The sequence below is a fragment of the Oryx dammah genome, unplaced genomic scaffold (assembly GCF_014754425.2).
Source record: "Oryx dammah isolate SB20612 unplaced genomic scaffold, SCBI_Odam_1.1 HiC_scaffold_20, whole genome shotgun sequence".
Taxonomy (NCBI): domain Eukaryota; kingdom Metazoa; phylum Chordata; class Mammalia; order Artiodactyla; family Bovidae; genus Oryx; species Oryx dammah.
The window spans coordinates 32085105-32111898 of NW_024070204.1; the positions used below are offsets into that span (position 1 = coordinate 32085105).

At 39.6% G+C, this 26794-nt stretch overlaps 1 protein-coding gene across 7 annotated transcripts in view; it reads left to right on the forward strand.

Moving 5' to 3' along the window:
* RAI14 (retinoic acid induced 14) overlaps positions 1–26794 on the forward strand; it is a 162919-nt gene that overhangs the window by 122809 nt on the left and 13316 nt on the right. For 4 of the 7 annotated variants that reach the window (XM_040262299.1, XM_040262302.1, XM_040262300.1 and 1 more), the window contains exons 4-12: positions 5129–5217; positions 15594–15658; positions 19467–19524; positions 20002–20072; positions 21607–21713; positions 22331–22509; positions 22774–22802; positions 24015–24101; positions 25020–25106. In XM_040262299.1, coding sequence (XP_040118233.1) covers positions 5129–5217; positions 15594–15658; positions 19467–19524; positions 20002–20072; positions 21607–21713; positions 22331–22509; positions 22774–22802; positions 24015–24101; positions 25020–25106 — 772 coding nt within the window. The remainder of the gene's footprint in view (positions 1–5128; positions 5218–15593; positions 15659–19466; positions 19525–20001; positions 20073–21606; positions 21714–22330; positions 22510–22773; positions 22803–24014; positions 24102–25019; positions 25107–26794) is intronic. The other 3 variants (XM_040262303.1, XM_040262304.1, XM_040262305.1) reach the window with 2 other exon arrangements.

The following is a 26794-nucleotide window of genomic DNA, read 5'->3' on the forward strand; positions in this document are numbered from 1 at the left end:
TCCAAAAATCCGTTTGAAGTCACTTATCGTATTCTGTGCAATTAAACTGATTTGACACATTCTCCCATCAAAGCATTTTAGTCACCATGCCCAAATATCTTAATCAACTCAATTACATGCAGAGTTGAAATATTTTTGGCAGTGGGTTTGACATGCATTTATTGTCATATTAAATATGGGGATTTACAGTGGTGAAAATGTTTAAATTTGTTTATCAAAAAATCTGGAGAACTGATTGGCTATCATAGACATGTCTATTTAACTTACATACATTAATCTTCTCACACCACATTGGTCTCCTTTAGAAGACACCAGGCAACCAACTTGTTCTTAAGAAGACTTTCATTAAAGTAAAAGATCAGATGTTTCTTTTTCCTGTATGAACTATATTTCTGGAAAACTAAATTGTCATCAAGGGAATTTTTTCTTTTCTCTAGAAGAATTCCAGCTATTGAATAAGAAAAAAATCGTGGATTAGAATGTCACCACTTGGCAAACCACAAATCAAAGGATGACTCCAAGTAGTGATTATCGGTGGTTGCTAACATCACTGAAACGGAGCCAGCTAGACATTACGTGTCTTCAGTAAAAGTACATGATACCACTCATAAAGCTGCTTTGCCAAAAACTGAGCCTGTATCAAACCAAGCCTCTAAACCTAGCTACAAGTTTACAGAATAGGTAGAGGCAAGAGAAACATGTTAAAAAATACTATGGGGAGGGAGATGCAGAAAAATCCAGATACTGGAAATTCTACAGGCCCAAATGCATGGCTTTTTCATAAAACAAATCGCAAGAACTGAAAAAGAAAAGGGGAACATTATTAGACATCAACCAGATCTCAATATGTTGACCATTTGGCATTATTGAAAAAATAATAAATTTTAAGTTGTGATGATGTTATTGTTATTACATTTCCATTAAGAGCCATTTTATTTTAGAAATACATTGAAATATTTAAGAATGAAATGATATGACATGAGATTTGCTTCAAAATAATAATGGTTAGTAAGGGTATACATGAAACAAGGTTGTTGGATACAAAAGATTTCATCGCATTATTATTTCTACTTTGTAAAGTGCTTATCGTTTAAGTATATGTGTAGAAAAATTCAGAGATGAAAAAATATGATAAATGAGATCCTTAAGAACAATTTTTATGTGACATCCACAATAACCACCTGGAAATGAGTCTCCTTTCAGAAACACCTTGAAATACCGGTTTAGTTAGTTGAATTACATCAACTAAGAATGATTTGATTAGCTAAAAATATGAGATTCTGCAGTATAAAAATACCAGCATGAATATCTATCATTATGTATGGATGATTGGCTGTTTATAATTATTTATCTTTATACTAGTTCATTTTCTCTGTAAAAACAACAAGTGCTGAAGTCTCAGGTGAAATGTATGAGGATAAAATTATGAATTGGGAAAAGACTCGTTTTATTTTTTCATCAGAACACAGTGTTCTGCAAAAGAATAATTGGAGATTTCCCAAAATAAAGGAAAAAGTCTCTTCATGCTCTAAACTCTGAAGAGAGATGGCAAAACAAAATCACATGCACACAATTTATTAAAACATATGCAGTGAAACCTTAATTAACTGGATTCCTCAATGCAATGTGTTATAGCCATCAAAGATGGATTGCTATAACAATTTCATTTTAAAAAGCAATGTCGAAGAAAATTGGATTGGATAATGAGCCTAACTTCCTAACACCTCACTTCTCTTGACTTATAATGACCACTGACCTTTCAAATATGATGCTGAAAATTATACAGCTGCCAAGCCATCCATAGAATATCGTGTCACATTCATCAGAGCACATTTATCAGCATGCAGGAGTGGCCTTACACATTTGTTCATTGTCACATGTGTCTGGAAGTTCAATGCCCTGTAAATATAGTGTGCAATCCAGAGAAAATACAGGGCTTCCCCTATGACTCAGTGGTAAAGAATCCATCCGCAGTGCGGGAGATGTGAGTTCGATTCCTGGGTCAGGAAGATACCCTGGAGGAGAAAACAGCTACCCAACCCACTCCAGTATTCTTGCCTGGAAGATTCCATGGACAGAGGAGCCTGGTGGGCTACAGTCCGTGGAGTCACAAAAGAGTTGGGCATGCCTGAGCAACTGAGCATGCATGCTGAAGAAATCCAGGAAGTCTTAGAGTAGAAAAATAGTTATCACAGGGAGAAAGGAGTTAGCAACTAGAAGGGGCACATGGAGACCTGGGGTGCTAAGAGGAGATACAGGAGGGATTTTGGGTCTCTGGGCACATTGTGTTTCTTCAGTATGAAAGCGGAAGGGACATGTTCCACTTGAGACGTTTTAGCAAACTATACAATTATGACATGTGTAGCTTAAATATGTTAGAGTGAAAGTGAAAGTCACTCAGTCATGACCAACTCTGTGACCCCATGGACTATACAGCCCATGGAATTCTCCAGGCCAGAATACTGGAGTGGGTAAACTTTCCCTTCTCCAGGGGATCTTTCCAACCCAACGATTGAACCCAGGTCTTCTGCATTGCAGGCAGATTCTTTACCAGCTTAGCCACAGGGGAAGTCCATAGGTTAAACTTAAGTCCAAAGTTTTGTGTCTATACATGTTTGCATGTGTGTGTGTGTGTGCATGTGAGTGTGCTAATTTCTGTTCCTGGTATTTTCATCTTTAGCAAAAGATTTGGCTGCCTTGTCCAGAGCATTTTGATTGAGTTCTCCCCTGGTCATAGGATATAGCAGAGTGAACAGCTTAGAAGCAAGCACATAGACATTAAGAAAAGATAAATATTAATAAATATTAGGGATTAATAATCTGGGGTATTTAGATCCATTGCCTTGAAAGCAGAGTTCAATAATTGAGTCTCTTAGTGGTTTCATGTCCTCAAGAGTAGTTAAATTATGTAATGTACACTGTTACTGCAGTGCATGAATGCTAAGTCACTTCACTTGTGTCCAGACTCTGTGACCCTATGGACTATAGCCCGCCAGGCTCCTCTGTCCATGGGATTCTCCAGTCAAGAATACTAGAGTGCGTTGCCATGCCCTCCTCCAAAGGATTCTCCTGATATAGAGATCAAACCCGTGTTTCTTACGTCTGCTGCGTTGGCAGACAGGTTCTTTACCACTAGTGCCAACACTGTTATTAAAGGTGGGGAAATTTTAGAAACCTTTCACTGTGATTAAATGATTCACTCTTTAAAGATGAAGTTTACTAATTGTAAAATTAAGTTACCCCAACAATGCTGAAAATAGATGTTATTGTTCATTGTCCTGCCTTTTGGTTGGTTCTTTTGGTTAAGCAGTATTTAATCAGAAATTTCATTTAACAAGTCACATGTTCCCGAGTCATTCCATATGATCAAAGCTTCACTGTAATGTGTAAACATTACACAAAATGTGTAAATCTACTATAAAGTAGATTTTGACTTTAAAGAAATATTACACATAAGTCGCTGCACAAATGAGGAAATGGTCAATGTGATCAGAGCCAGGGAAGCTAAAATGATAGAGTGTAAGAGCTGGAGGGAACATTAGAAAGCATCTGAGTCTATCCACACACTTTACAGTGAAGGAAATTTAGGCTCTGAGAGCTTAAACTGACTTCCCAGAGATACATAGCTGACGTATGGCTGATCTGCAACCAGAACTGATATAACCCTATTTGCCGACCTGCCAACCCTCAGTCAGCCCAGTTCTCCAGAGCAGAGGTGTGGGGTCAAGCTCACTTGAGTTTGAATCAGTTTAGCTCTTGGATTTGCTACTTGGGTGTGACCATGGGCCCCAGTGACAGATCCTGTGCTATGGAAAAATATTACCTGGGCATTAATTCAGAGTTACACACACCAAGTATCCTGAGAAGGTAACTCCCTAAGACAGGTCTGAGGCAGTTGGAGAGCTCAGAGGTGCATTAACTTCCTTCTCAAGGCAGGGCTGCTCAGAGGAATTCTGCTTTCCTTCTGCCCATGGAAGTGCCCTTCACCCCTGGGATCTGCGGGGAGGATGGGTATGGCATTGGATGTTGTCTCTTTTTAAAAATATTTGTTTTTATTGGAGTGTAATTGTGTTACAGTGTTGTGTTAGTTTCTGCTGTAAACAAAGTGAATCACCTATATGTGTACATATATCTCCTCCCTCTTGACCCTCACTTCCATCCCACCTATCTAGTTCATCACCGAGAACTGAGCTGAGCTTCCTGTGTTATAAGGATATTATCTCTTTATATTGATAAGTCTAAACATGCTGAGCGAGGTTTGTACCCTCAAGCGTCATTGAGTTCCAATGCCTAACTGTGGGCTTCCTTTAATGCTGTTTGCACCTGAGTGTAGACCCTTGCCATCTAATGGAGATGGTGTTAGGACTCACATCAAAAGGCTTTTATGGTGAATTCCCTGGTGGTCCAGTGGTTAAAACTCTCTGCTTCCAGTGCACAGGGCACAAGGTTGCTCTCTGGTCAGGGAACTAAGATCTCTAACATGCTGCTTGATGTGGCCAAACAAAAAAAAATTTTTTAAGGCTTTTATGAGAATGAAAAGAGCTAATGTACCAAAGTGGGTAATAAGATGCTTGGCACACATTAGCCATGTAAAAAAAGTTGTGTAGCTGTGTACAACTACAGATAACTATTGTTATCTGCTAGGACACAACAATGGATTTGACATTGATGCTGTCCAAGAACCCTGATCATTGTTTAACTTGGACAAATTTGCCTTCAGAGAGTGCCTTGCTTAAAAATAATGGCTTTGTTAAAAACACTGGAAAACAGAAAAAAGTTGATAAATTACTTATATATTTAGGAATTGAATCAAGTTGGGACTCTGGTTATTTTTCCTAAAGGGGTAAGAAATGTCATTGAATTTTACTTTTTTCAAGCCTATCTTTACATGGGAAGACCTAACATCTAGCTCCTAATCCATTACTTAATAAAAAGTATCAATGAGCAAATTATCAGACCACTTCAAGCCTCTGTTTTCTCCTTTTTAAAATGAGAACAAAGTAAGACCTACTCACGAGGTGGTTTGGAGCTTAAATGAGAGAGAGTATACACAAGAGGCAAAAACATGGTCAGGGGTAAGTCTATAAAGAGTGGCAGTCTTAAGGAGATTGTATTACTTCTTTTCCAGTTTTCATCTTGCTGCTACAAAAGGACACGTGGAATGCCTCAGGGTCATGGTTACACATGGCGTGGATGTCACAGCCCAAGATACTGCCGGTATGTCATCTTTTTCTCTTAAGTCAACAGGCCAGCAGAAAAGTAGGTATCACAGAAATGATACGTATTCCTTGTGGAAAATTTACAGTCTATACAGATCAACCAAAAGAAAAACATAGAATCTCCTCCAGTGACTAGGCTCTGACATGGTTTCATTTGGGCCTTTACAAGTATTTTCATCTTATATGCGTTCAGTCAACTAGAGACTATGCTTCTTATCCCCCATTAAAAATTTTTATTTTCTAAGATGATAGATATGAACCAAGTACTCTCCCCCAGTTTTTGTTCTTATGAATCATGGTACAGAGTGATGGAGGGAATTGTTTAGGTGCTCATTTCATCAACTAGCTGAGGCTGGCAGGATCTTCCTGTGGCTCAGCTGCCCATGGTCTGCACCCCTTACTGTGTTTTAGTGCATCTGAATCGCCTAGGAACTGGAGGGGAGGAAGGGTGAAAGAGCTTAAAGGGAGAAAGGAGAAGAAGGGAAAGAAGAAACAGCACGCACACAAACACACGCCTACAGACCCCCCCACGCATATATATCCCAGCTCTGTCTTCCGAGATTCAGAGTGTCTGAACACTTTCAGCAGCTGGTACTTCTGTAAAGCTCCCAGCTGATTCTAACATGAAGCCAGTGTTGATAAGTGATGATCAAGTCAGATAGAAAAGGAAGTGTAGTCTTGTCTTTTATGAACATTGTATTATCGGAAGGAGTCCCTGGGTTGCCAGCCTGAGTTTCTGCCCCTTGTTGTCCACACCAAAAGGTGGAAGCAAGTACTGGTGGCTTTTCATTTCTCTATTGTACTTGAAAATCTTTGTCTTCTAATAGGCTTTTGTTGGTTTTTACTGGAGTATAAGATTAGTCTGTTCTGTAGTCTTCGTTGAGGCTTTGCATTAATCTGTGATGGATCGCTTTTGCTTCCCACCTGAAAACACTGACACCTCCGAGTAGTCATCTTGGGGGCAAATTGGTCAAGTGTTACGAAAATACAATTATTACTCAAAATATGGCCGGGAAACTCATGTTTCAGACTTGTTTTCATGAAGTCTGTGGCACTTAAAAAATAATATCAGGGTCTGGGAATATTTATTCTTTGAGAATAGACTTGTTTTTTTATGACAGATGAAGAGCCACTTAAAGTCAAGTCAGGTAAAGGAGGTATCAATCTGGTAAAACCATTTTTGGTTAAAAATAGGGAGTGATGGAAGTAACAGAATGATTTTCCAGAGCAGTGCCACAGAAAGCTCCAAAAAAATATTTTGAGAAATGGCAATACTCCAGGTGACACTCGTGGTAAAGAACTTGCCTGCCAGTGTAGGAGACATACGAAATGCAGGTTTGATCCATGGGCCAGGAAGATCACCTGGACAAGGAAATGACAACCCACTCCAATATGCTTGCCTGGAAAATTCCACGGACAAAGGAGCCTGGCAGGCTACAGTCCATGCGGTCTCAAAGAGTCAGACACGACTGAACACAAATTATTATAATACCAGCAGAAGAAAGAATGCTTTCTCTAAGTGACTCCCTTGAAGGGAACACTAATTTATGTTGCTAATTAAAAATCATCTTTAATACCAAGATCCAGTTATTTTGTTTTTAAAGTTTATTGTTACTACTTCTAAAGTTGTACCACATACATATCAAGCAGTAAGAGTGGCTACCATCCCCTTGATGAGATGTGTCCTCTTAAGTAGATGGGATTTCTTTAAGAAAATCATAATCTAAAAAAGTTTGTTTAGTGTGAATAAATTGGAGCTGTAATATAATTTGGTTTAACTGCATTTGATGTTAAAAAATAGATAGGAGTCTCATTGTTTCCATCATAACTGAATATCGCTCCCCCATGTTTTTATTAAAGGGAAAAAAATGTTTAATACATGTTCATTGTAGAAAATTTGGGAAATACAGAAAACTACCAAGAAGATAACCAGCGGTTCTACTCCAAGAAAAAAAATTTTTTTACTGTTTTGCTGTATTTCCTATCAGATTTTCCTGGTACAGTTTTATGTAGCTGAGATCACATTATATAATAAACTCTAAATCCTGCCATTAAAAAAAAAAAAAAAGATTACCATGATCATTTCCTGTACTAAAAACTCTTAAGAAGCATAGTTTTTTGTGGCTGTCTAATACTGTGTGGATAGAGTTTGTATTTACTACCAGAGCCCTCACTTATTTCCTGAAAGCCTGGGGAGTCATGCAGTGAGACCTGGGCACCCCAGCGCAGTTCCCTCTTCTTGCCAGTGGAGATGACAGTGCTCTCCAAGAAGCTGGAGGGGAGGACTTCCCTGGCAGTCCAGTAGTCAAGACTCCGTGCTTCCACTACAGCAGGGCACAGGTTCAATCCCTGGTCAGGGAACTAACATCCCACATGCCACAAGGCATGGCCCCCCCCCCAAAAAAACGAACTAAAAACAAGCTGGAGGGGAAACTGCAGACCCATTCTCCTGTCCTGGACTCTTCTCTGGGCTGATTAGTGGAAACTGTCACAGCCCATTTCTTTCAACTCTGATTGAAACTGGTAGAATCCATAGCACTTGGCAGCCCCAGAACATCTTCCAGACATCCTGTGAGTTGGAAATGTCTCGAGCGGCCTGTCACTTTTCTCTCATTTTTAACAATGAGGTCAACACTCTGGTCCTTGGGCTTATTGTTTTGCTTTAGTCTGAGTGAGGCACTGACTTCTCATGATTTCTTGAAAGCATGCAAACAGAACCCGGGAACAAAAGAAGGAAAAGCGGCATGGGTAAAAGTACATGGAAAATCTGTTGTGTTATCTAGAACACTTCTCAGAGTTTTTCCTGTTACAGTGAACAAGATAAATGTGATGGCCTTTACTGCTCATATCCTTCCTGTTGGCTATAACACCCACTCCTTTCTCTCCTTCTCAAGAATGCAAGTCAGAATCCAAAGGAATGGCAAGGACATTAGTCACTGTGCTTTAGTGGTTGTCATTAGCCCAAAACATTTGATGAAAGGATGAATTAAATGGCTCAATCACTAAGTTGTGTCCAGCTTTTTGCGGCCTTATGGACTGCAGCACACCAGGCTTCCCTGTCCTTCACTGTCTCCTAGAGTTTGCTCAAACTCATGTCCATCAAGTCGGTAATTCCATCCAACCATCTCATCGTCTGTCATCCCCTTCTCCTCCTGCCTTCTATCTTAAATCATCAGGGTCTTTTCCAATGAGCCTTCTTATCTCATCTTCTCATCATAAAGCTCCAAAGTAGTGGAGCTTTAGCTTCAGCATGAGTCCTTCCACTGAATATTCAGGGTTGATTTCCTTTAGGATTGACTGGTTTGATCTCCTTGCTGTCCAAGGGACTCTCAAAGTCAGCTCATAGATGCTGTCTTTTCAATTAACCTATCTGAAGTGTTGTTATATTATTGCTAAGATCCAGTTATCTTCAATTCTAATACCCAGTGAGAACTCATATGAAAATCTGTTACCATAAATCCAACTGCCCTGCAGAGTTTCAGAAAAAATCCTGCTTTCAAAATATATCATTACACTGACCCTTTTAATCCTTTATATCCACAAAGTGTACAGGATGGTTAACTTGGTACAGTTACCTACTTCTTAAACTGGTGACTGGATTTAAGTTCAGGAGCAAAGGGATTTTAGTATCTATTTCTTTATCAACCATCCTTCCACATCAAATGTTTGGAAGTCTGACCACAGACTTTTCATAAATGCTTTACAAACAATCTCAGGAGCAGAATACTGTCAGTAGATAAAGCCTTGTGTGTAGTAACAATAGTGTGAAAGTGTTAGTCACTCAGTCGTGTCCAACTCTTTGTGACCCCGTGGACTGTAACCTGCCAGGCTCCACTGTTCATGGGCTTCTCCAGGCAAGAATACTGCAGTGAGTTGCCATTTCCTTCTCCAGGGGATCTTCCCGACCTAGGGATTGCACTTGAGTCTCCTACATTGCAGTTTCTTTACTGTCTGTCTGAGCCATCAGGAAAGCCCAGTACATCTCAATTGCCATTGTTTTAGATGGCTTTGGAGGCTTAGGTGAGAGGATACATGTGAACATCCTAGCGCCCAGTCTCTTTTGCACATCAGGTTTTGAAAATGTTTCACATCTTAAAAAAAAAAAAAAAAAAAAGCTGTGATTATCACCAAGCCAAACACTCTCATAGTACAAATCAGAAAAAGAAATCCCCAAACTGGCAGAAGCTCATGACTCATGTTTTTGGTTTGTGGGGTTCCCCCCATTCCTTGGCTTCCCTGGTGGCTCAGCAGTAAAGAATCTGCATGCAATGCAGGAGACACAGGTTCAATCCCTGAGTCAGGAAGATCCCCTGGAGCAGGAAATGGCAGCCCACTCCAGTATTCTTGCCTGGAAAGTCACATGGACGGAGCAGCCTGGTGGGCTGCCGTTCATGGGGTCACAAAACAGTCAGACACAACTTAGCAACTAAACACACACACCCCATTCCTTATCACCTATTTGCCAAACACCACGATAGACATAACATTAGCAGTCAGCTGGGAAAGTCTGCACTGAAACTCCAGTACTTTGGCCACCTCATGCGAAGAGTTGACTCATTGGAAAAGACTTTGATGCTGGGAGGGATTGGGGGCAGGAGGAGAAGGGGACGACAGAGGATGAGACGGCTGGATGGCATCGCTGACTCGATGGACATGAGTCTGAGTGAACTCCGGGAGTTGGTGATGGATAGGGAGGCCTGGCGTGCTGCGATTCATGGGGTCGCAAAGAGTCGGACACGACTGAGCGACTGAACTGAACTGAACTGAAGCTCACAGTGCAGACTCTAAACAGGGCCTTTGTGTTTGCTCGTGTTCTTCACTGATTTAGGAAGGGAAGTAGCATTCTGTTTCTTTAGAAATGAATCATTTCTCCCAGACTTCTAGGCATTTTTTGGGTGGGGGGATTCCTGTAATTAGCACCCAGGAAGAAAAGGTAGGATTAAACAGAGCATTAACAGAAGATTGAAGAAGACCAAAGAATCTTCTGTTTATTATCAAGTGCTTGTCTGAAGCATTAACTTTCAGGCTTTCTTTTTTAGCAAGTGTATGCATTTGACACAATGTGACCCGGTAGCTTAAGCAAGATAGACTTTTCTCTCTTTCAGTTAAAACTCCCAATGTGCTATGGCCACTCAGCTGCACACTGAGGACTCTTACCCAGACTTGTTACTCCACCATCCAGGGTATTGCCTTGGTCCTAACAGTCCAGGGGGCTCCTCCACTGCGTCCACGTCCCAGTCCCAGCTGGCAGAAGGGAAAGCCCAGCTCGTGAAGTGGCAGACACTCAGATCTCACTGGACACAGAGTGATCTCTGGCCACTCCTGCCTTCAAGGGAAGCTGGGAATTCTGGGCAGAGCAGCAAATTGTCCAGTTTAATAATACAGGAGGGGGACTTACTTTGTGGTCCAGTGGCCAAGATTCCATGCTCCCAATGCAGGGGACCTGGGTTTCATAGGATCAGGGAGCTAGATCTTACCACATGCCACAAGTAAGAGTTCAAATGCCACAACTGAAATTTTCCCATGTGCCACAACTAAGACACAGCGCAACCAAATAAATAAATGTTTAAAAAAATGTATAGAATGTTTTGCTGTAGAAGGAAGTGTAAACAGAAGTTGAAGAATGATGTGTGATTTGTCACACTCCCATATCTTAAATTTTCCTTTATCCCTTTGCACACAAAACTTCTTTTCTCATAGAAGAGAGTCTTAGGAGAGTGAGAACTGAGCTGTGGAATATGGAGATACCATAATGCACAGAGGCTTGAGGAGGGAGATACTGGAGAACCCTTCTTTCTAGGGTTTCTGTTATTGGCTTAGCTTTTGTTTGGGTTTCTGGGTGGCCCTCCATTCTATTATGCCCTTAATCTAGCTCACATATAATACCAATCTAGCTCACATATTCTAGCCAAGAACAGTTATGTCTTAAAACTCAAGTACTTGAGAGAATGGGCCATTTTAAATGTAATGGCAGGCTGTAGTCCATTGAGTATTTCATATTTAATTTGGAATAAAGGCAAGCCAAAAACTGATTGCATGATTATAGTTACTTGCTGGTTGTGCACATGTATACATGTCTGAAGGGCCAACTATATACAGTGATCAACATAATCTGGCCATGAAAAGATTTCAAATGATGTATACATGCAGGTGCAAAAAAAAACACAAAACCTTTTGAATCAATGTAAATCACTATGCAGATCTACTTTGTAGAGATTAAGGGATAATTTCAAAACTCTAATAGTAAGAATGGTTATTAGAAATTTTTCTTTTCTCTGTGTATGTGTGTGTGTGGTATTTGTATATATACACACACACAGCTGAATCACTTTACACTGGAAACTAATACAATATTATAAATGAACTATATACTTCAATAAAAAAGACACAAAATTTTATTATTCTTTATTGGCGTATAGTTTATTTACAACGTTGTAGATTTTTTCTTTTTTAAAAAAATATTTATATTGGAGCATAGTTGATTAACATGTCATGTTAGTTTCAGGTGTACAACAAAGTGATTTAGTTTATGTTACATGTATATATTCTTTTTAATAAAATTTGTTTTAGAAAAGAAATACATCTTTCATACTCTGATCTCTCCCCTGGAACTATAACTAGGAGAATAGATTTATGCTTCAGTGATTGAAAACTTGATGTACAGATAAGCATTTCTAAGAACAATGTTTAAATATATTTAAAGTTGTAAATAAAAATAAAATTAATTACTACATTTATTGTTTATATTTTATTGTTAATACTACTTTTATTAATATTGTTTATATTTTATTGTTTATACTACTTTTATTGTTATATTATTGTTTATATTGGGCTTCCCTGGCGGCTCAGACAGTAAAGAATCTGCCTGCAATGCGGGAGACCTGGCTTCGATCCCTGAGTTGGAAGGATCCCCTGGAGGAGGAAATGGCAAGCCACTCCAGTAGCTTGCCTGGAAAATCCCATGGGGAGAGGAGCCTGGCGGGCTACAGTCCACAGGGTCAGACATGATTGAGCGACTGACACTTTCTTTCATTTGTTATATTCAGCATTTTGAAACTCTGGTTCTTAAGTAGATATTGCAAACATATCTTGTTGAATATCTTTTAGTTCTCTTTATTTTTCCTAACGTTTCCATAGTATGACCTGAAGCTATGATTTCTCAGACTTCAGCCTTTGAGTGTTAGTTTGCCTTGTCTTTGTCTCCTAGGATTTCATCAGCTTAAACATTTGTCACCTGCACTTGAAGACTGTGTTCTTAGTCCCATCAGTAATTCCTCCACTTTATGAGTGAGTTCTGCTGTGTTTCTGTAGCAGTCTGAAATCATTGAGTAAGTGGTTAATGTCCAGGTTAGCCTGGGGGATGGTGCTCCGTGTCTGGGCCATCTTGCTTAGACTCTTTGAATAGCAGGATTCTTAAACCACCTGGAATAGCCTCTGACACTTGACTTACGAGTAGCACTGGGGTCTTCACTCACAGGCAGAATTCTGCTGAAATGCACTTGAATTAGGGTTGTACTTGTTATTTTCCTATAGGGAAATTGCTTTCTGATATTCCAGACAGATCCACAGTCAAATGGGGGCCAGTCTTGTGTGGGGGCTGGTTACAGTGAAGTTTTGTCACTAATATATTCTCTCCAGAAAATTTTGCATTTGGAAAGAGAATTTTGTTTTAATGGTATCTGTGAGAGACATCTCACTCCAGAGTAATGTTGTCCAGGGACTGATGCATCGTTTGAATTTAGAGACTCTTTTAAGTGAAAAATGCTTTTGTGCTCCTGGTTAGGGAAACCCATCACAGGGCCAAGGAATAAAAGAGTGATGTTTCTGTAGAAACACAGTGCTTACTTTCAGGTATGACTTGAACACTTGCGCTGAAAATAAAGGCCTGTTATTTATTTTATGACGGTTGTTTAAATCTCCCTACCCTCTTGTCTTTGGAGAACTGTGCCTTTTTCCAGTGGATGCTATTTATGTATTAGAAGAGCTTTTGTCTACAAGATAGACAAAAGTTAATGCATTGCATACACGATATAAACAGTCTTCTACTTACAATCAGGATGGGTTCCAAAAGTTCATCTGTAAGGCATTTGTTTAAAACACAGAATGTGCTCCTCCTTAGAAACACTGATAGAAATGATGGTCGAGGGCTCGGCTAACCCACCAAAGCTCAATTCGTAGTTGAAGCAAAATCACTATTGTGTGTTATACCTCCTGAAAAGAGGTCTCCTGTGGTAAAAGGAGGAAGGGGAAGAGAAGATACTTGTCTTCCTACTTCCAAAGATCTTATTGCCTTATTTCCTGATCTTCATCCTCATCCATTTGGGCAGAGGTCAAATGGAGTGTTCTACCTCCCCCAACCAGCTCCCGCTATGCATACCCTTAAAATCTCTGTGCAGCTTCTCAGCAAAGAACGTATCTGATCTTTTAACCTTATACATGCTTTTATGCAGCTCACTGTGGTCCTAAAACCTTCTAATTTTAAATACAGTGTTTCCTAGCTATATGATTCTTTAATAATTAGTGGATTTCAGGTCAGTGTTATAAGGACTAATTCAGAACAGAGAAATGGTATTTGCAGACCAGATCACCATATAAAAGAAGTTGTTCCTCTAAGCCAGGGGTTCTCAACTGGGTTATGTGATTCCCACCTATCCAAGGGATGTTTGGCAATGTCTGGGGACATTTCTGCTTGTCCCATCTGGACATTCAGTTGATAGTGGTCAGAGGTGCTACTCATCATCCTATGGTACATAGAGCCACCTTCCATAGCTTTAAATTTCACTGATGCTAAGGCTGAGAAACAAGCTTTAAGTGTGGGTTGCTTACAGGCGTTCCATTGGAGGTATCTTGATCAGTTTACAAATGCAGGATTTAGGAGTTTGGTTCCCTGCCCCCAAGTCCCCCTCCTCAGACATTCATAATGGACAGACTCTCTAATTCAAATTAACAAGTGTGTATCGAGAGCCAGGTCTGTGTTAGCACACACATGCTGTTTCTTTGGTCTTTATTTAGGCTTCTCAGGTAGTGCTAGTGGTAAAGAACCCATCTGCCAATGCAGGAGATGTAAGAGATGCTGCTTCGATCCCCAGGTTTGGAAAGTCTCCTGGAGAAGGAAATGGCAACCCACCCCAGTATTCTTGCCTGGAGAATCCCGTGGACAGAGGAGCCTGTCAGGCTACAGTCCATAGGGTTGCAAAAAGTCAGACACAACTGAAGTGACTTAGCACACATAGGCACTTGGGATACAAACTTTATATTCTAGAGGGAAAGGAAGAATAGTTGACTACATAAATGTGTGTTTGTGTGTAGGAGGAGAGGGGAGTCAGGTGAGAAGGGAAGGTTGAAGGTGCTGAGTGCTATGAAGGACAAAGAAATGAAGCAAAGGGATGAAAGGAGTGGGGGAGAAATTTTAAGTGGTGAAATCAGGAAAGGTCTCATCAAGAAGCAGGTTTCAGTGGCATCAGGCAGGTAAGTGGGCAAGCTGCATGGTTATCCTAGAAGAAGAGGATCCAGGCTAAGCAAAGAGCAATTCTCTAGGGCCCGAGAGTGGAAGCCTGGTAGCCACACCAAGGCTGTCCCTAAGCTCCTCACCCACAGATGTTCTATATGCCTGGTAGGTAATGCAGGGGAGGGCACTGGGTGTAATGTTGTTCAGTCGCTAAGTCGTGTCCAGCTCTCTTGCAACCTCATGGACTGTGGCTTGCCATGAGGTTTGCCTCTGACTGTGGGGTAGAATTTCCTAAAGTTATGTGAGCACAGAAACGTCAGTCTCACGTTGGCATCACATTTTTTGAAGGGAACGTGAAGCGATGCTCCTTTGATAGTGTTGTTTTTATAACTCTTTTCCTTCTTCCACCCGTTCCAAGTTTGAACATCTGAACTGCAGGTAGTTCCCCTGCAGAGCTGGAGCACATTTGGAGGAAAGCGAAAGGACAGGCGGAAGTGGGGTTTCACGTGGGTGTTGGGTGTGTTCTCTGCCGCTGCCTGTGCTGGGTTCCGGGGCCTGTGGCAGTCGTGGTCTGGTGTCACTGTTGTGGACGCAGGGCATCTGGCACCCATGCTGACAGCTGAAAGCAGAATTTCGAAGCTGCATACCTAAAGTCTACCACAGGCTTCTAGCCCACAGCTTAATTGTACCCCAGGAGAATGGCAGCTGGCCTGGGCCCTGAATGTTATCCAGGGGTCAGGATGCTGTGTTCTCCCCACTTTTGTCACAATGAACTTTGCAGATAAGAAGTGGAGGCGTTACTCTCAAGAATAACAATTCCGTCTTTGTTGGAAAACAGTTTATTTCCTCATAGCTGTCTTCATTACAGAGATAAGAGATTTAAAATCTGTGGTCTTTTCCTTCCAATTTTTTTTTAATCCATTTAGGACACAGTGCTTTGCACCTCGCAGCCAAGAACAGCCACCATGAATGCATCAAGAAGCTCCTTCAGGTAAAATGGAACAACTTAAAATTATAAATGTGTCATTTTAAAAAATTGAAAGTAACCTTGTATGTGTGAAAGAGCAAATAAATACATGCATGCTCCTTTAAATATTATCCCAGAACTGGGGTTCCCTAAGAAGCTTCATTATTAAAATTTCAGATAGCTAAGCAGAAGATTATTTCCATAGCAGTTCCACTGGTGGAGAAGAGGATCCTAATAAATTTGAAGTGCCTTCCTGGGATCCAGCTCTTTTGTCCCCTTTATTCAGCTCTTTTTTTTTTTTTTTTTTTTTTGCCTTTTTGGAAGGACATATACCCTTTAAACAGTCACCTTAAAAAAAAAAAAATTCCTGTGCTGTTGGAGATCCTTACAATACAGGATCTCTAATATCCTAGTATTTATTCTCGCTCAATCATTAGTAGAATGCAGCTTTTTTTGAGAAGCAAAACTTCCACCACTGTTTCCTTGTATGTAACTTGATGAGCTTTTAGTTCTTAGTTTTTGTTCAAATTCTTGGTTTTATTCTTCTTCATAATTTTAGGTCAACTCCCTGGTTAGAAACTTCCTTGCCAGGAAGTTTTTATAACGATCACTTAGGGCGACAGCTTCTGTCTATCTTTAAAGATGAATATTTAATGAAATCCCAATAATTCATACAGTAACTTCCTGCTGTTGCCAGTCAAAATGCAGTCTTGGCTGTTTTCAGGAACAGCACAGAGCAATAAACTGCATGTTTGGAGTACCGTCTGTTCTGTTGAGCTGTCGTCTCGGCCTTCCTGAGCACTGTTTGGGACCCAGCATCTTGCTTTAATTTGGCTTCGCAATTCTGATGCAGAAATGTGGGCACATTCTTCAAGTTGTCTGCTCTGTTGATCACACAGCTTCTTGTCTTGCGTTACATGAGGCAAGCTACCTCCAGTGCCAGGAATGCTTAACCTTAACAGGTCTTTGAAGTGAAATTCAAGAAAGATAGATCAACATCTGTGATGATGAAGATGATTTTTATTATGTGGCTTCTCTCTAAAGAAAGTTATAATAGAACTTTTCTTCTCTGCCTGCTCTGGGGCTGGATACCCTGGATAAGTGAAAATCATTGACTTGCCCAAGTGCCCTGCCTCCACACCCATGCTCTTACCTTCAATTTTTTTAAAAAAACCTTATTTGTATTCCAAGTCTCTGTTCCCATCCTGGCTTGGCTATCCAGACTTTGCATCTGGCTCTGATTTGAGGGAAGAATGAACTTGACAAGCTGGAAATCCTCATGGGCAAGGACCAGATATTCTAGCCTCTAATGTAATTTTATATCTGGTTATGCAAATGGATTGGTTTTTCTCTGGAATCTTTGAAGCCTTTAAACAGTTCCTTGTGCTGTTCTAAAATTAGGCAAAAGCATGGTAAGTCGTAACATGATCTCTATTCTTATTACCACTGAAGGGCAGACGAACATTTCCAATATTGCCTGCTCTCCACAGATCATCTGAATGGTGTTCTTCTTTCTAGATAGCTGTGAAAACCAGAGGCTTTGATGGCCTCCTAGTGAGTTGTTTACCTTGTGTCCTGTACCCCTCTGATCTCTGCTTCACTTCTTGTCTGGGCAGCCCACACCCTCTGCAGTGGGACCACTGCTGTCTCCTGCCAGCCCCTCGCCCTGTGCCTTCTGCAGCTACTCCTTTCTCTCTGGCCTTTTGCTCTTACTATCTGTCTGCTGGAGAGACTTCCCTTCTCCAGGGGCTACCATTTCAGAGTTCTCCCTCCTCAAGGCAATGAGCACAAAGAGAGCCTTGTGAGAGTCTTCCAATTCAGATGACCTCTCCTTCTCCTACCCCCTGCCCCCCATCCCCCTGCTCTGACTTCTAGCAAGTGGGCCCTGGGCCCTGAGCACTGTGTCAAATGGCGAGTGTTTACTCATGAACAGAGCAGCCCCCATCCTGCTGGAGCTTGCCACTTGGTGAGCAAAGACACAAACGCCCACGACAAATTGCACATCACTAAGAAGCAAACTGACAAGAGTATTGTGAGAGGTATTCAGGAGGGCCCCTGTAGAGGAGCTGAGATTCAAGCTGAAAAGTAAGCAGTTCAGAGAGCCATGGGAGAGCGTTCCAAGCTGACATAAAAGCAAGTGCAAAAGACCTAAGGTCGGACCTTTTGCAAAAGACCTTTTGCAAGTGCAAAAGGTCAGAAGGGCACTAAGTAGTCAGGGAGGAAAGAAAGCCAGTGAGGGGACCTGGGGGGAAATGAGGGAGAAAGAAAAAGAAGGGCCCATGAGACTTTCCTGATGGTCCATGGTTAAGACTCTGTGTGTCCACTGTAGTGGGTTTGATTCCTGATGAGGGATCCCTCATGCTACACAGTGAGGCCACAAAGAAAGAAGGGCCCAGGATGCAGCCTTGTGTGACATGATGGAACTGCTCAGGACTTGGAAGTAAAGAGCTACACTGACAGTTTAGAAGGTCTCTCTCTTTGTATAGAGAAGTGACTAAAGAAGGAAAAAGCCAACCATGAAGACAGCCAGGTGGCCATCAAGGCTGTCAACGTGAGCAGGTACTGGCTCAGACCAGGTGGTGATGGGGGAAGGAGGAGAGCTGATTAGGGTGTGTTTGGGATACAGAATTGACAGGCATGTTGGTAGACTAGATGTGGGGAAGGAGGAGGAAGCAGAAATCAAGGATGACTCGGTGGTTGCTCAGGGACTAGAGAGATGAACGTGCTGTTGACAGTGGCGGGGTGGGTTGGGAGGATCAAGCTGCACCAGGAGGGGACCCCAGAAGTTTTGGTTGTGTTGCGTTCGAGGTGCCTATGAGAAATAGGCAGTGGGTTATGAAACCCAGGGCTCAGAGATGCCATCTGCTGTGTACTGACATGAATACAGGGTCCACGCAGCCTGTCTGGGTCTGAATTCTAGCTCTGCCGCTTACTGTGACCCGAGCAAGTTACTAACTTCTTTGTACCTCAGTGTCCTGATCTGTAAATGGGGTTAATGGTATCTAATCAGGGTTGTTAGCAGCCTTAATACCATTCCTTGAACAGTGCCTAGCACATAATAGCCAATACTTGTGAAGTAGTTTTGTTGTCATTATTAAGATATACATTTGGGAGGCATTAGCTTCTAGACGGGGTTTCAAGCTGTGGGTATGGATAAGATGACCCAGGGTGATAGTGTAGAGAAGAAGAAACACTGGAGAGCCCTGTGTTCCCCTCTGGGGAAGGGTGGCCAGAGCAGTGGGAGGAAAACCACAACTGGATGGGTCAGGCAGCTGAGAGGAGAGTGTTTGGAGAAGAGGGAGTGGATCACAGGTAAGAGGTTGATGAGAGGAGGACAGAAATGTTTGTTGTCATTAGAAACGTGAAGGTGGTTGGTGACTTGGATTCCCTGATCCAAGGAATAGTCCTCAGGGAATATTGAGGACAGACGTACACTGCAGTGGGTCCAGGAATGAACAAGAGGCAGGGAGATGGTGTGTGTGCAGGCAGTTCTTAACAGAATGTTGGTTTTGTGAAGGGGGATAGAGAATTAGGGCAGGAAATGGGGGGACAGGTGGGATCATGATGAGAATTCCTAGAGCATGTTGTTTTGCTGGTAGGATGATCTGTTGGTGACAGAGCTGATAGAAGGGAGAAGTGACAGTTCACTTGTGTCATGACTGCTTCGAGGTGAGTCTCACTCCCCATGAGACCATAAGCTCCTGGAGCACAGCAGCTGGGGCTTATTCAGATTTATACTTTGCTTAGTAAGTTGCATCATACCTTGCAGAAAGAGGATGAACTGAATAGAACTGAAATTTACTATACATATTTATTGATTTTTGTCTTATAGTCTAAATGCCCAGCTGAGAGTATCGACAGCTCTGGGAAAACAGCTTTACATTATGCAGGTAATTTTCCTTCTCTTGGTGGCTCAGATGGTAAAGCGTCTGCCTACAGTGTGGGAGACCTGGGTTCAATCCCTGGATTGGGAAAATCTCCTGGAGAAGGAAATGGCAACCCACTCCAGTATTCTTGCCTGGAGAATCCCATGGACAGAGCAGTCTGGTGGGCTACAGTCCATGGGGTCATAAGGAGTCAGAGATGACTGAAGTGACTTAGCATACACGAAGAGCTAAGCCAAATGTTTGCCTAAAGTCAACCAACAACTGGCAAGCGCTGACTGTAGGTCTGGACGACACTGAAATTAAACGGTATTTTAAAACACCACTTACTTATCCATCCTGACACCGTTTCTCTTCAGTGCAGCTAAGTATCATCTGCATACTGGGTAGACGTGGACTTTTCTTTCCTAGAAGTGTTTGATGCCCCTGGTTGTGAGACTAGCTTTGTGATTTGCTGTGGTTTCTGTGTCTTCCTTCCCTTAGCCGCACAGGGCTGCCTTCAAGCTGTGCAAGTCCTTTGCGAGCACAAAAGCCCCATAAACCTCAAGGATTTGGTAAGTAACAGATGACCATTAGAAGTGGAGATGGACCCTGGTCTCTAGAATACCACGGGCTCCTTCTGGAGCATTTGGCAAAAGTCTGCTGCTTTCTGAACTAGACTGTCTTATGCAAAACAGATTTCAGTATTAGCCCCATTGGTCCTTAAACCGTTAATAAAACATTTTGCAGCATGCACGTTCAGTATTTATTTCAGAGGATGGACACATGGCTTACTATCAACCTTAATATTAATAAGACTTATTTTCTTGATTTTTAATAAATAAAAAATAAGTCTAAACGGTTCTATTATTTTCTTTCAGCACCCCATATATCACCTTTGGTGCTCCCGGATAGTGTTTTCCAACTATAAACACCACTTATAACCTATTTTAACCTTGTTGGACTATGTCGAGAATAAATTGACATCCCTCTTGCTCCTGTTTACAGCACTGAATTTCCTGCTATATCATCGGACTTGGCATGTATAAGTTACACCTGAGGGGGACATTGTGAAGTGAGCATTTAGAATCTGTAAATAAATTCACATTTGCTGAATCTCAATACTTCATAGCCAGAAAGTATTATAACTTCACAGAGATAATTTTCATGGAAATCTGAAGTTCTACTCTGAAAGAATACTTAATCTTTAAGTAGCAGTTGTATTTTTAAATATCCCCACGTTAAAATAATTGGATATACTATAACTTTTTTTTCCCTTTGCCTATTTGAATACATGCTGCCTTAAAATTATTGTCGAGCTCATATATGGGGTATGTTCAATGCAAGAACAGAATAAGAGCCTCTCTTTATGGCTTTCATAATTTGAGTCAGGTCCCCTCTTCACCCTAAGTTTGTGGAAACTGTCACCTATAAATTCTGGTATTTTTTTCATTTGTTTTATACTGTGATATTGAGATTCTTAATTCATTTTGCAATTTGTATGAGCTGCTAATCTAGTTTTTTCCTAAAGGAATTGTTAGATGTTATATTAAACCTTTCTTTCCATCAATCTCTTTATCTTGTCATGTGTCAGTAATGGACAAACAAACTCTTAACTTATGTTTTTGATACCTAGTAAAATTATGAAAGCAAATGCTTTCCGGGAAGACAGTTGATGGCATGGCAGGATGCTAGGATACTTAGAAGAAAGTGCTTAGAGAGCATGGGACCCAGGAATGCCATGAGGAAACAACCCTTCATTTCTCTAGAACATGGAGAGCCGTTTCTCAGTGAACATGGTATCCTTGCCTCAAGCCTGACATACTTTGTGTTTCACTCTCTCTCTCATCATCACCAGACTGAGTGACGGTCAAGGGATTGAGGAGCCCAAGAGCCTGGCTCCATAGGAAAAGCCCACAGTCAGTGAAATTCCATAAGAAGAGTTGTGTTAGTGTGTGATTTTGGCCTGCCGGGGGGGCCAGACTATATTGGTGGGTCAAATATAAGGCCAGCAGGACAAGTCAGGAGTAAGTACAGAAGGAATCAGGACCTTTGCAATTCCGGTATTTGACTTCCAAATTAAAATCTTGATCTGAATTTGTCTCCTAGGATGGGAATATACCACTGCTTCTTGCAGTACAAAACGGCCACAGTGAGGTCTGTCGCTTTCTTCTGGATCACGGAGCAGATGTAAATTCCAGAGACAAAAATGGAAGGTACCACAGAATTAGAAAGCATGTGATTTCCCTGATATCCACATTCTGAGAAGTTTTCACAGCTGTACTTTGGATCATTTGTTTTAAAGCAGTTTTAACTTCTTTACTGTTTTCTGCCTTTTTTGGATAATTAAGAATCTGTTTTGACTTAAAAAAATATTTTCTCCAGACCTCTTGGAGCATCATAGCTGACTGTGTCTATGATGACATTATTAAATGTTGAAATGGATAGGCCATTTCCTTTGACTTTTCAGGCAAAATAAAAGTAAATATATTGGGTTTTTTTTTTAAGTCTTAATAATGTTATAGGTTCTTTATAAAACTTGATTTGAGAAAAAGACAAGATTTGTGCCAATCATATTTAAATTCTATCATAGTTAGAAGATTATGTCTATGTTGTTTGACCTAATATTTTTTATGATTTAATCTGAGGTTTGATAAAATAGCTACCCAATTTTGGTAGCATTCCACTTTGAATTTCCTGGAGTATTAAGAGTAGTACAGGTTTAACTGCACTTAATTTCCTTTTCTCTATTTTTCAGACAAATGAAATGATTTCCTAGCAAAAGTTTCCAGATTTTGTTAGTACTGATTTTTTTTGTCTCCTCATTCTTTAGAACTGCTCTCATGCTGGCTTGTGAGATTGGCAGCTCAAACATCGTAGAAGCCTTAATTAAAAAGGGTGCAGACCTAAACCTTGTAGATTCTCTTGGACACAATGCCTTACATTATTCCAAACTCTCGGAAAATGCAGGAATTCAAAGCCTTCTATTATCAAAAATCTCTCAGGATGCTGGTATGTGAAAGAAAATAGCCAATGTTGTTTCAAATTTATCCCACTCCATTTTCCCCAAAGAATAAAGGAATTTGTATAATATATTATTCTTTTAAATTATTGCTGGGGAAAAATGAAGTGTTGAATATTGCATATGTTGTGTATATGGGTATGTTTGTGTGCGAGTGTGTGTTTATATACCCCTCCCCCACCCAGAGTGGATATGAGTCATTATGGTTCTTATGTTTTGTTTTTTTTTTTCTCTCTCTCATTTTTCTTCTATAGATTTAAAGACACCAACAAAACCAAAGCAGGTATTTATCTTAGGACGAGGAGATTCTTTTTTATCATTGCTTGTGGGAATTTGAACATGTTCTGATTAAACCACTCTGTGGGCCATTAGGAAAGTGATTAAGACTAGGCTGAAACTACTTAAGAAGTAAAATATCTTTGGAATAAATGATTCATTGTAAGGTGGTAAATATTTTCTTAATAATTTAACCTGTTCCCAAAGCATGTAACTTTAAACTTGCTACTCATATATTCATCTTTTTTCTGAAATGTACTAATATTTCCTACTGGTGTGAAAAGGTTTGATGTGATTTTTAACTCTGAGAACAGCAGTATTTTAACTACTTGTAATATCACATGAATTACAGAACTCTATCCATATCTGTGTTAGATATTTAATGAAAATATGAGATTTGCCACTTTCATTTTAATTAGATCTTTTCTAAAATGTCATTCATTTTACACAAATAAAAATTGAGAAGTTTACCCTGTTACTTTGGAGTTTTTCTTAAAAACATAGTCACTATTGTTTATTAATGAGCTATATATTTGACTATTTAATTTATAAGTCAAGGTTCTTGGGAAAATTATCATGCTGAACAAATACTTGATACTGAATTTATTTTGTACCAATTATGTTATTTATCCATAACCTTCAGAGATGAAGTTCTCCCCTTTCCCCATATTCATAGTCATTCCTTGGTATCTGCAGAGAATAGCAAAATCTGCAGACGCTCAAGTCTCTTATATAAAATAGTGTGGTACAGTTGGCTGTCTGTATCTGTGATTCTGGGATATGCAGATGGTTGAATCTGTGGGTGTGGAACTTGTGGATATGGAGGGTCAACTGTACGTTTTTAAGAAAAGGAATGGAAGTCATGAAAAGGTTGGGGAAATACCCCTTTTTTGTATTAAGATGGGAGCTGGATTATGAACATACTCTGGGTTCTAAATTGCGGTAAACAATTCCTTATCCTCTCCTTTCCAAGTTCTGCACACCAACTTAATCTGGTTTTGTCTTGTGTTTTTTTATTTTCTTACTTTAAAGCATGGGCTGCTAGAAGAACACTTGGAGCATGCATATTACTTTATGTTGGTAGCAGGTTTCAGAACTTGATAAAGTAAGAAGTGCATGAACTGTTGAGGTTTTTCTCATTTGTTTGATGAAGCTATTTACTCAGACTTTACTAACCTAACTAACCCACCTCCATTCTTTGGACTGTGATAACTTTCAGCATGATCACGTCTCTAAAATAAGCTCAGAGAGAAGTGGAACTCCAAAAAAACGCAAAGCTCCACCACCTCCTATCAGTCCTACCCAGGTAAAAATGAAAGAAAACCAACAGTGAAAAAAACATATAACAGCAAAGCCATAATTTTGTCATTTTGTGTTTAGGTCAAAAAGAACTGTTTTAAAACTGACCCTTAAATGCACATTTAAAATTTTCTTTAGCAGTTTTAAACTACAAATAGTGATATGAAGAATTTTGATTATAGTAGGGAAATAATGTTGATTCTTACTTATTTCAAAGCTGAAGAATTAGACTGTATCATTTTTAGAACTTTCAAAATTCTCAAAATGTATGACAGAACCTTTTTCCTTAAGATAATAAGCTCAGTCAGAGCTCACATTAACAGCTCTAGTAAAGTAGGGAGAATGTGACTGGTGAAACATTAGTTGAAAATGAATTTTAGTTGGTTTATCAAACATTATTGAAATATATTTGCCTTTCATATTACATTTAAGGTTGACTAACATTAAAGCAGCTTTCATTTTTGAGCTTATAGTGATTACTGAGTAGAAGAGAAAGCTTGAATAACTATGAAATGGTAAATAAAAACAAGCCAGGGTTTGTTATTAAAAGAAGCATAGGCCATAAAGAGAATAATCCTTATCAAGTATTTGAGAAGAATATCTCCTTCAATAAGCAATATTAAACATGTTAGCATATTCATTAATAATATTCTCAATATGCAATAGAAGTTTTATAAATTTGTAAAGTTAATTCTAGTGAATATAGGAGCAAAGTTCCGTAGTTAATTCTACTCTGTAAACTTTCAGAAAGTATTTGAGATAGGTGAATTGTATTGAAAATATGTTACCCTTGAATTAATTGAAACTAAGCATAATTACTGTTAGATTTATTTGCATTGGTTAAATAGGCTAATTCTTTGGCACTGGAGAAGAAAAACTTTTGAAGAAGGATTCCTTATTGATGGTTTTCATTTTGGTTTTTTAGTTGAGTGATGTGTCTTCCCCAAGATCAATAACTTCAACACCACTTTCAGGAAAGGAATCAGTATTTTTTGCTGAACCACCCTTCAAGGTATTTGTTTTCTGTGTCCAACTTATTACTTAATTTTAAGATATACAACAGATTTGACTTAAGTTATATGGCACTGGGTAAAACAGAATATACTTCCCAGTCATTTGGTTTACAACCTTTTCATCAGAAAGCATCCTCTGATTATTTTTTCTGGTGAGGACTCCATAAAAAAAGAGTAGACTGAATATATTTATTAACTAATATTTAATTTTCTTCATTTAAAAAAAGGACAAAGATAAGAACTTACCTGATAACCAGTCATCTTTCCAAATTGAGTTGACATAATATCAATCAGAAAGAAAGAAATGGATAGTCTCTGATGTCTTACTAAGAAGTGATTATATATTTTTATATAATTATAAAAGTAATATGTATTTTAGAAATGTTAGTAAATCCATTCAACCTGATTCTCTAGATTTGTGGTTGGAACGTATTTTAAGGAATGAGAGGATATTTCAGTTTAATATTTGTTTACCTAAGTATCACTAGGAAATTATACTTGGAAAAAAAGTAAAATTTATAATTGTTAAAGTGAAATTTCAATGGCATAATTGTGTATTTACTTCCCCCATCTGAGAATTACTAAAAATAAATTTTTGTTTAACTCAGATGCACATTGATCTGAAAAAGATTCTATCAACCTATCATCTCCCTTGTGTTAACTAGATTTTATTAAAATATAAGGCAAGGAAAGGAAGTTTTGCCTTTGTAATTACCATCCTAATATCTTCTAATATGATTATGGCTCAAATGGGATAAATGCATTCCAAAGAACAATATGACAAATTATGTTTTTCAGAAATAGTGTAAAAAGACATTTCTTTAAAAAAATCACAGAAAGATTAAAAAGGACACCATTTGTAATAGCTAAAATTTTAAAGGGTTAAAAAAATGCCAATGGGTGGTGATGATGTGGAAGAACTAGAACTCTCATACTCTTGTTTGTTGGATGTAAAATGATACAGCTATTGCAGCTCGCCAGGCTCCTCTGTCCATGGGGATTCTCCAGGCAAGAATACTGGAGTGGGTTGCCATGCCCTCCTCCAGGGGATCTTCCCAACCCACAGATTAAACCCAGGTCTCCCACATTGCAGGCCATTCTTTACCATTTGAGCCACCAGGAAAGCTCACAGCTACTTTGGAAAACCATTTGACAGTTTCTGTAAAAGTTCAATATACACCTAACATATCATCTAGCCATTCACTCATAGATGTTTATCCAAGAGAAATTAAAATATGTCTCAAAAAGTACACAAATGTTTATAGCATCTTTTTTCAAATATCCTTAAACTAGAAACAGCCCAAATGTCTTACAACAAGTGAATGGATAAAGATAATGAGATATATCCATATATAAAAGTATGACTCAGCCGTAAAAAGAGAATGAAGTGCTGGCCAAGCAGTATCATAGATGAATCTGGAAACCGTCATGCTGAATGAAAGAAGCTAGGCTCAAAGAAGTTCATCCCTTGTAACATTCCATTTATAGTAATTCTAGAAAATGAAAGAAGGAGAGTAGTGTGATTGCCTGGGAATGGCAGGGATTGGCTAATGAGGCATGAGGAAACTTAAGAGGTAATGGGAATATTCTGAATCTTGATTATAGTGGTATCTTGGGTGTATATCTGTTAAAACTCCTCAAATTAAAAGCTTTCAATGTATATACTTTATTGTACTGTAATAGAGTT